General features: G+C 40.1%; 1 protein-coding gene across 2 annotated transcripts; it reads right to left on the bottom strand.

The window, feature by feature from the left end:
• Positions 1-123: 123 nt before the first annotated feature.
• On the bottom strand, positions 124-9,949 carry ggt5a (gamma-glutamyltransferase 5a). 2 transcript variants are annotated; one of them, XM_049763533.2, is made up of 12 exons: positions 9,630-9,945; positions 7,894-8,021; positions 7,704-7,799; positions 6,505-6,700; positions 5,700-5,860; positions 4,452-4,598; positions 3,572-3,699; positions 2,256-2,440; positions 2,098-2,189; positions 1,327-1,433; positions 1,122-1,232; positions 124-546 (listed from the first exon to the last, which is right to left on the bottom strand). In XM_049763533.2, exons 1-12 carry the CDS (start codon positions 9,797-9,799, stop codon positions 400-402), a joined length of 1,668 nt encoding a protein of 555 aa, XP_049619490.1. In that variant the 5' UTR covers positions 9,800-9,945; the 3' UTR covers positions 124-399. The 2 variants fall into 2 exon arrangements, with proteins under 2 accessions (XP_049619490.1, XP_049619489.1); XM_049763532.2 differs by having other exon boundaries at positions 2,098-2,440; positions 9,630-9,949.
• Between the last annotated feature and the right edge of the window lie 363 nt (positions 9,950-10,312).

The raw sequence follows: 10,312 nt of genomic DNA, 5'->3' as shown, positions 1-10,312 counted from the left end.
CTTTTTTCAGTTTCAGATCAGAAGATTCACTGACAGAGAGTCTGAAAATGGGTCAGTGATATATTTGTGAATACGTATCTCGTTTCTGCACCATATATCAAATTTAAAATAAGTCAATGAAACTTGTGAAATTTGTAATTGCATTTTGTTTTTAATGAAATTTTGACAGAAATGTAGCTGCAGTATAGTGCAATTGTCCAATGTTAAAATAGTAGTATCAATTTATTTTATGCCACTATGTAATTTTTTAAAAAAAAAGAGGTGGAGAACCACTACTTCCTTCAAAATAATTCGTTTTTTTTCTTCTTCAATTTTGAATATACTACATATTCTGGTTTGGTTGTATTTACAAGGTAACATTCATTAGGTTGCATTCATTTAGCTCCACAAATCATTGAATCAGTAACCAGCTGCTTCACCCAGTTTCCTTGAATCAGACACTGCACGGATACATCTACCCTCCTTCTCCACAGCATTAAGCACAGTGAACAACTTCTTCAGAGGTTTGTGTTTTTGTCCCAGACCTTTCAATTCCTCGATTACACCCTGAAAAACAATGCAAAAAGATTCACATGTAATGCAACACGGACGGTGCCCAAAAGTATGCATTCAGTTCCACAGGTCTAGAACGGGGTTTTCAACTGGTTTTGTCCAAGGGACCACCATGATAACCAAGAAGCAACTCGGGGACCACTGCATTGTCGGAATATTATCTTTTGCACTAATGAAATATAAACCTATACAGGCTATTTATTTGCATCTGTCTATTTTGGGAATCTCAGCTGCAATTGACATAATTTGGATAGGTAAATGATTGACATGAGTAAATGAATGATTCATGTTACAATTATTTCCAATTTCACGTACCATCTCCAATAACGCCATGGACTACTAGACGGCCGTGGACCACCGATTGACAATCCCTGGTCTAGAAAGTAGAAACCCTGCCACACTTTGGATTTAGCCACTAATTAACCAGCTAATTAAATTAAAGGAGCTAGCTTCCAGGTGCGTGTTTACTTGCCGACTCGGGTGATTAGAAGCAGTTGCGTTTAAAGCCAATTTGGCAGGTTTTTTTTTCTTTCTCAACCTGGATTTAACACCTCTGTTCAGTTCCTTACCTTATCGAAGTTGGATTCAAACTGCACTGCATTTTCCGAGTTAACAAAAAGAACTGGAGTGGCAATGGCCTCCTTAAGGCTCTTTCCAAACCAAAGGCTGTTTATGATTGCCTGAAAGGGAAACAGGATTATTTATGTCTGTCAGATGACAAACTTGTGAACATAGAACATGATGTGACAAAAGTGACTTAGCATGGACACGCACTGAGGCCATTCCAGTCGTGATCATAGAGCCACCACTTGCTCCAATAACCAGCACCTTTGACTTAGACTTGAGCACAGTAGGAGCCATAGATGAAGGCGGATGCTCCCCTGCCAACAGAACAAAAGCCACGGCAGTCACTATTCAGACTCATCAATATGAAAATGCATGAGGAAAGGTTAGAAATGTAATCAGCAGGGGTCTTTTGAATCTTCTGACTCACAGCTGCTCGACAGTGCAGAAGGATATTTATAGCCTCTGTCAAATATTCATTGTTGGCCTAGCCGTGTAAACGCTTTTAGTAAGTTCCATTTCTGCTCCGCAGCCCATTATTCTATTTTTCTTTTTGCTTGAATTTATACTGCAGATCTGAATGCACAATACAAATATAATATGTGCACATATCAGATTTCTTTTGTACTGACAGATACGGATGACCAATATGTGATTTTTTTTGCAAATCCTTCGATACAGGATCAATCTTGGGGTTCTCTTTATGTTGAAGTGATCCATGAGAACAACTACAATTTTGTCTCTTCAACTGCATATGTAATTTTTCCATATTAGCATATCTACTTTTTGTGGTCGGTTTACAATTAAAACATCACAACAGGAAGCAAAAAAAAAAAAAAAAAGCAAAACACTTGGTATCAACATGTGCCCAAAATAGAAAACTTTGAACATGTTAATATTGTACAAAAATAGCCACATTTATTTCCGAACATTTTTTATACATCTTATTCTTCTCAGGCAGACTACACCACTCTGGCCTACCTGCAAATAATCTGTCAGCTATTCCGCAGAAATCACACAGCTGACTGTTGAGGAGGACTCCGGTGCTTGGAGACAAGACTCCTGAGCCAAATCTGTAAAGAAAATGAAGTAACCGTTCACAGGGAGACAACGCATGAAATTTAGCGGATAATACTGACATGTGGTTGATGCTGCTGGTGACGGATACAGCGGATCCGTCTTGGGCCAGCACTGACACGTGTGTGGTCCCCACGCTGTCCAGATATGGCGTCGTGTTGTAATACTGCTGCTCATGGGACATTTTGTCATTGATTAAACTGCGGATATGATCTGCGATGCTGTCCTCTGTGAATTTCTTTGTCAGCTGTAAGAAAGATGGAACATTTTGCATGAGTCACAAGGACCAAACTTGAAGCTGTGTGTCTTTTGTGTGCCCTACGTTGTGCTTCACTCTTGGGTGGCCCTTGTGGGGATTTACGTCAGCACTGGCGGGTTTTCATTAGCCATGGCTTTGGATGAAATCCATCCCATTTTGACTTTGGATCAATAAGTTCTTGGATACACATGCTCTACTGCTGCATTATTTGTCATCCCATCATACTGCAGATGTACCTTTAATCTTCATCTCAGAAAACTAAGGTTATAAAAGTGCACATGTAAAATGCTGTCATGTTTTTTACAGTGTTTTTTTTTTTTTTTCTGTTCATTGTTGGCTTTACATGATCAGGATTTTGGAGCCGATCACCCATCAGTGAGTGTAAAAAACAAACAAACTAATAACCGATCTGATCAGAAGATGAAGAGCTATTCAAAAACTTGTCTATTTACTTTACAGTCGACCATCGCTACTCATGGGGGATTGGGGCCGGACCGGCCCACGAATAGCCAGAATTTGAATTTACTTCATTACCAATGAAATGCATTGCGGAAAATTAATAAGAATTAAACCCTAAAAGTATCACAAAAACACTGATGAAAATTTGATACACGAAAAATTACCCACCCCAAAAAAAGTTATAATTATTTAATAATGTGGGGATTTTTTTTTTTTTATCTGAAACCTTATTAATGGCAGCACAGAATGTCCCTGGAGTGAACAGGATTTTATTTTGTAATTTCTATGAAGATTTTATTACTTGATATACTTAGTTATAACATCAAGTGTATTACTTACCGTTTTGATTTCATAGTTGTGAAGGACTTTTTTATCATTATTATTATTATTATTATCATCAGATTGCTGAACTAGATTCAATTGGTCACAGTTAAACAGTGATAGGATGTTTTTAGTCTGGGACTGGCGGCTATGAGTTAAGAGTTGTTAAGTGTCAATGTGTCCCTTAGAAGATACAATACAAATGTATAATATTATTATCATTATTATGTTGAGGCTTTCATTTTGTCCCATTAGGGACAGTTTAACTGTGACTCAATCAATTCTGACTAATAAAGACTGTACTTTATATATTGTCAAAGGTTTGTTGTATGAACTTACTTCTGAACTGAACTCAAGATCGCGGTTATGTTTCTTTAATCCGTTAGCAAACTTGAAAGCTTCAACATAACGGTGATAAAACAATGTCTTTTGTTCACCTCTCAAGGATGCCGGAGTCAGATCATATCCTGAAAAAAAAAAGAAAATTCCTCACACATCAACAGTCTCAACTGTCAATGTGAGTAAAGCCTTCATGCATATGATGCACAGTATATCAAAGTCAGTATGTGATTTAAAATTAGATAAGAGTGAGAGGGTTATTCCAGAAAGCAGATTTAACTCGCTCCTCAGAATACCGGGTTGACTTCTGAACTAGAAAACTGTGATCATTCAGTTCCAGAACAGTTAAACGCAATTAGTTAAATCATTCTCACGTTGAGGTAAAAGACATCATCGATCCACCCCAACTATGTCGATTCACCCTGGATACTGGTAGAACATGGAATAAGTATCATTCACATGTAACAATAGTTAAGAATGGAGGTGAAGAGAGTCAGATTGGGCGATGAGGATGAAATAAAAAATGGAGGATGTTTAATGGAATGTTGAATGTGAACTAGAAGAGAAAGAGAAATTCTGGGATGAGTAGTGGAAGAAAAAGATTAGCAGGAAGAAGAGTGAGGCTAAAGAGGAAGGGATAGCGAGGGTGGAGGTCTTTAAATATTTATGGCCAACAGTCCAGAGCAATGTTGAGTGTGGAAAGAAGGTGAACAACCGGAAGATGGGCTTAATGAAAAAAAATGATATGCTGTGGCAACATCTAACCACAGCTCTTTGAAATGGACAATCTGGACTTTCCTTCATTTTAGGGTCAATTTCCTCTGAGTTTCCGTATAACCTGAAAACTGGAATACCCCTGTGGTTTGTGTGCTGAAGCAACCTTTCATGATGTTGAGGACGAGGCTAAGGATGTTTCCAGCTCCAGGGGGTGGAGCAATATACATCTGGTATTCTCCCAGAGGAATGGTCCATGCATCGCTCACTGTTGCTCTGTAGGATGCCAAGTCCCGCAAAGTCAGCGACCCTCCTGGGCAAAAAAATGGTAACTTGGAAATGATCAAGGCAGCCCACACTCCCATTTGGGAGGGATCGTATTCACTGTACTGCTTTAAAAGCAAGTGAAGACCTCAAACGCAAAAGCAGACATCTCCATTTTTTCTCACTTGAGCAAAGGTTTTAAGGTTTCTTATTTGTATTTGTAGGTCCAAGTCAATGATTAGAATTTTTATGTAGGCTTTTCTATTGATCAATTAGGAGGCTAATTTAGGGGGGAATCTAGCTGTTATTAAAAAGAAGTCCTTGATCTCAGTTAATTTCAAAATCAGGCAATTCTATGAATTTTGTTGAAAACAGACAAGTCCAAAAATTTCACATAACTACAAATATTATGCTTTCTGAATACAAATGAATTGCAGCTGAATGTATTAGAATTATAATCTCCTGAACTAGCCCTTTGCCTTAAAGGAGCCATATCATTCCATTTTAAAATGCAAAGTGGTGTTTTCCTCCACTCATCTTTGAGCACCTCAACTGAGCGGTAACTGAACTCAAGTCGACCAACGAATTCGTGTGAGCAAAGGCGGGGTTTTAGTGTACCAGGCGTCTTACTTCCAGGTTAGAAAAATAGCCACTAAAAGAATTTATAGGACATGCAGTGTATGCCTATAATTAACTGTGGAAAGGTTAAAATAGCATGATATCGCTGCTATAATAATAATAATAATAATAATAATAATAATAATAATAATAATAATAATAATAATAATAACTAATATTGCACCTTAACCCTAATCTTTTAAAAGAAGGTACAAATCACATTGACTGCAGTTATCTTTTTTGTTCTTGCTATCCTTCAGAATAACCACTAGATTACAGGTACTGGTTTGATGGTATACCACAGATTTAGGAAAAAAAAAAAAAACACATGCAGTTTCAAAACCACGTAAACATTCCCGCAACTTTTTTTCTTTCCCTTCTTTCTCAATTTTTTTCTACAAGCCAAAATGGCAACTTTCTGCTTTTCCATTTGAATTCCTCAATTATATTTGCTCATTTGTAATGACATCATTGTGTCTGCCAAACATAAATGGTTGGAAAACAAATCATGACTGAATTCATCCAACAATACCTGCCTCCTGTATGTCTCGGATTAAATCTTCGGCTATTTTTCCAGTGTAGAAAGCATCTGCTCCGAGATTTGCAACTGTTTCCAGTGTGTTGGCTAGTGTCTCAAATTTCACCAAATCTCCTATTTTCAGCAGGTTTCCATGTTTATCTGAGAAAAGCTCACTAGAGGATAAATACAGAATAGTACTTTTTATGCAGACAATGAATAAAGCAGGGGTGTCAAACTCATTTTTGTCGCGGGCCACATCGTAGTCATAGTTTCCTTCGGAGGGCCATTGTGACTGTCAACGCCTTACATTATATAAACTATAGAATACACAAACTAATAAAAATAAAAAGTTTTGAAATCACAGACTAGTAAAAAAATGCTAGCTACTTCTCTATTTTTTAAAAGTGAAGACAGTTTGTAATTTTAGTATTGACACATGAAGTCCATGCACAATTTGTCTTCGCGGGCCACATACAAAGATGTGGTGGGCCGTATCTGGACCCCGGGCCTTGAGTTTGACACTTAAAGGATGTACATTTAGTAGGTACAACTGCACAACCTAAGACAATGGGAGATGTTTCGACTAAATAAAATAAATAAAGCAGTACAAAAGACTGCATTCAGTTGCCACTTTACCTTTTGTAAAACTGGCAAAATTGTAGTAATATTGGCTAGCGCAATGGCCAATAATAAAAAAACATCAATAAAACTACGCTTGATTGTAATGGTACAAGGATGGAAGGTTTTGTTCTGGATGGCATCCAAGTGTCAAGTGTGTAAATGTGCGATTGCTGCTGCATGTTGGGGCATGACGTACCGCAGTAGCTGTGACTTGTTGGTAAGAGGCAGGTATTGACCAAGGATTTGTGGAATTGGAAACCCCCGTCTGGCCAGCTGAATGCTCGGCTGGAAGAGGGTTGCCCAAGGCAACTTGCCATAAAGCCTGTGCGCTTCTTCATAACCACGGAGTTCTCCTGGGATTCCAATCCACAGGTGACTTGGATCAGGAGCAACTGAAATACAATGCATGCAATAATCAGCCACATTTAGCATCAGCACTGCGAACAACAAGCATGATTTGACACGATTGTTTTTCCACTGTGCACGTGGGCTTGGCTCACTTTCTATGACTAGACCGCAGTATGTCCTGGACACAATTACACTCTATGTCAGAGGTGGGCAAATATTTGTGTTCAAGAGTCAAATTTATAAAAATGTACAGATGGACCAGTCCATTTGTTTAAAATTTGGTTCATAAAATAATAACTAAAAGGTATTTTAAGTTTGTATTTGTTATAAAAAAAATCATTCATATTTTCTTTTAAATGTTATTATTCATATTAAATATATTACAAAAGTTTCTTTTACTAGTATTTTATATAATGAATTATTTAAAGACATGACGTCAATGATGTCGGTGAAATCTCCCTTGTCCTCGGCCGTGACAGGCACCACAGGACAACTTCTGAGCAAAGAACCCCTGAGCCTCTTTCAGCTCAATATCAAAAGGCCACACACCCGTGTCACGTATTTCTTCTTGGCATGTGGGATTTTGGCTATCATCAACTATTGAGGGATATTATATATTTGAGGGACTGATTCATCCATTATGTGAACCGCTTTTCCTCATCAGCAGATGGTTGGATGGCTATTGTATGTATAGTATATGGATGGATATAATATATGAAGACTAATTTTTGGGAATATCAAAAGTACGGCCAGACTATTTCAACAAATATAACAGGACATTTTATTATGTAAATACTTCATGGACTGAATTAAAGAACAGATGTGTATGTGGCCCGCAGTCAACACTTTGCTCACCCCTACTTAATGGAGATTAGAGAAATGTTTATACAGCAGAGAAAGGACTTGGAATCACTACATTCAGAAAAGTTCAAAGTTATTTCTGTGTGATAACTAAATTGTCCATCTCCACCTCATCTGTAAAGAATCTGAAATGCGTATCTACTGATGGTGCTCAACAAAAGTGTTGAACAAAAATGGACTGGCTACCTGACACAAAATGGTGAGGATCGGGACATGACTTCAACGTGTCAGCGTTAGACTTCTCAGGAACACGCTCTCTGGAATTGATGATTTTTACTTTGCCTTGGATAAGAAGAAACAAGAGCTGTTTTCATCTCTTTCAGTTCTGAGTTTGGCCAATTTGAACTTGGACTCGTGAGTGAATGTGACTTGTCACCGGTGCTGTCCATCACTGTGAATATGGATCCGCCCCCAAGGCCCATACTCTGAGGGTTCAGGAGAGATGTGCAGAGCAGAGCAGCGATGGCGCCATCTACTGCTGAACCCCCTTTTTGAAGCATGTCCCTGAAACATAAACATCACACTGCACCTGAACGAAAAACATTTATGTATAGAAAATACAAGTGGTATCGGCATTTAAAATTGGTATTGGTGACTACTCAACATTTCAGAGATCATACTAGCAGCGGTCTGAAAACCATCCATCCATCCATCCATTCATTCATCCATCCATCCGTCCTTCCGTCCATCCATCCATCCATCCATCCATCCATCCATCCATCCATCCATCCATCCATCCATCCATCCATCCATCCATCCATCCATCCATCCATCCATCATCCGTCCGTCCGTCCGTCCGTCCGTCCGTCCATCCATCCATTCATCCATCCATTCATCCATCCATCCATCCATCCGTCCGTCCGTCCGTCCGTCCGTCCGTCCGTCCATCCATCCATCCATCCATCCATCCATTTTCTGAACCGCTTTGTCCCCACGGGGGTCGCGAGCGTGCTGGAGCCTATCCCAGTGGTCATTGGGCAGTAGGCGGGGGACACCCTGAACCGGTTGCCTGCCAATTGCAGGGTACACAGAGACCAACCAACCAAATGTAGCTTGGACCAGGGTTTATTGACGGGAAAAGGATGGTGGAGGACAGGATGAGGGGAACAAACACACAGGAGAACATGGGCAGCAGAAACGGATGGGAACCAGACGTGGGAAGACGCAGGGTCCAAACTGGCGGTAACGGCAGTGTCTGAGTCCGAACCGCGGACAACGGCATACAGGGGTCAGAACCGCGGGGAGCGGCATACCGGGAGTGAGAACCGCGCGCAGCGGCATACAGGGAGTCAGAACCGCGCACAGTCGCATAGAGGGAGTCATAGCCGCGCGCAGCAGGATACGGGACGTCAGAGTTACGGGCTGCGGCATAAGGGAGTCAGGACCGCGCACAGCGAGGGAGTCAGAGCCACGCGCAGCGGGATGAGTAAGAGCCACGCGCAGAAGCAAGTCAGTGCGGGGTCAGGTGATGAGGATCGCGGCTCCGGTGTCGCTAGGAAGAGGTCCGATGCTGGCCGTACGTTGTTCTCCTGCCCGTTTGTTCCCCCCATCCTGTTCTCCACCACCATTTTCCCTTCAATAAATTCTGGTCCAAGCTGCAGTTGGTCGCCCTGCTCCATTGCGCAGGTGACAATTAAGTATTTGTTAATGTTTGATTAAAAACTTCTAAAAACACACAAAAGTTTAACTAGTTCACATTTGAGAGTTTGAAATCAGAGGGCTTTTAAAGATTACAACCAAAATAAATTGGTTAACTTTCTTTCCAGTGTGTGTGTCACAAGCATGCTGTCAAGAACAACGTCTCACTACATTCTTGTGTTTCGTTTTGTCCTTAGGCATATAATTATCTGGCTTCTTATGCTTAGCTGTCATTGAGTGTTATTGTTTGACAGTTTGAGTATTAGTCATTTAATGACAGTTTTTTAGGAGCGGTAGCTTGTGAGAGAATGATCATTTGCTCATAGAAGTCATCTTCTGAGCAAGTAGTGCCCCTTACTTTTGAATTGATGGCTACGCAGTATACCCCTGCCCTAAATGCCACAATTAGCTCAGTCTCGGTTCACTTTTTGGTTAGTCAGACCCATTCGGAAAGTAAACAAAAATTTCTCTTACCGTCCAATTCGTGAACATGTCCCAGTGTCTGCAGCCACTGCAGCGTGGGAGAAGGAATCTTGTGGACACTTGCGTTTCCCACGTTGATAAATGCACACTGACACAACAATGACGCAGAACACCAGCATCAATGCGCAACATGCATATACTTGCCCTTTTGATCTGGCCATGGCTGATTCTCCTCTCACCACTAATTCAGGTTGTATTCGAAAAGTGATTTATAGGTTCGGTGTGTGACAAGTATGAAAATATGTGTCAGTGTGTGTGATTGTGGCGATAAAGTGAGAAAGTGGGCTGAACAGGGAAGTCAGGCTCCACCTCTGCCTGGAGTGGGGAGCAAATAGCAAAAAGTTGTAAAATGTTTTGAGTCGAGCTAATTGAAGTCTGTTGTACAACCCCCACCTCATTCCCTCCAAAAAACAAACAAAAAAACACAAAAACCATGTCTGAGTTGCACATAATCTAATTTATATGCTGGTTTATTACTATTTAAAATATTAAAACCAAATGTAATTAAAATTTAATCCATTTTAAAAAAGAGTGCCTAAATTGTCCTCCAATTCTGGAACAACCCTTAGAAGCATAGACTCTAAATCACAGTGTCAAAATCAAAGCCTGGGGCCGGACCATAATTTTGGGCACATGAAAACAGTCTCTTAAATAGTTTTTTAATGTCTCATGAT

This window comes from Syngnathus scovelli, chromosome 3 (genome assembly GCF_024217435.2).
Source record: "Syngnathus scovelli strain Florida chromosome 3, RoL_Ssco_1.2, whole genome shotgun sequence".
Classification (NCBI taxonomy): domain Eukaryota; kingdom Metazoa; phylum Chordata; class Actinopteri; order Syngnathiformes; family Syngnathidae; genus Syngnathus; species Syngnathus scovelli.
Note: the sequence above shows the minus strand (reverse complement) of the source record. Positions and strands in the feature narration are given on the sequence as shown.

Bases quoted from the DNA above. Each gene is read 5' to 3' on its own strand.
- ggt5a (XM_049763532.2), bottom strand. From the start codon at position 9,799: ATGGCCAGATCAAAAGGGCAAGTATATGCATGTTGCGCATTGATGCTG. The intron at 8,022-9,629 runs GTAAGAGAAATT...TTTATGTTTCAG, and splicing joins ACATGTTCACGAATTGGACG to GGACATGCTTCAAAAAGGGG. The intron at 547-1,121 runs GTAAGGAACTGA...ATTGTTTTTCAG, and splicing joins TTGAATCCAACTTCGATAAG to GGTGTAATCGAGGAATTGAA.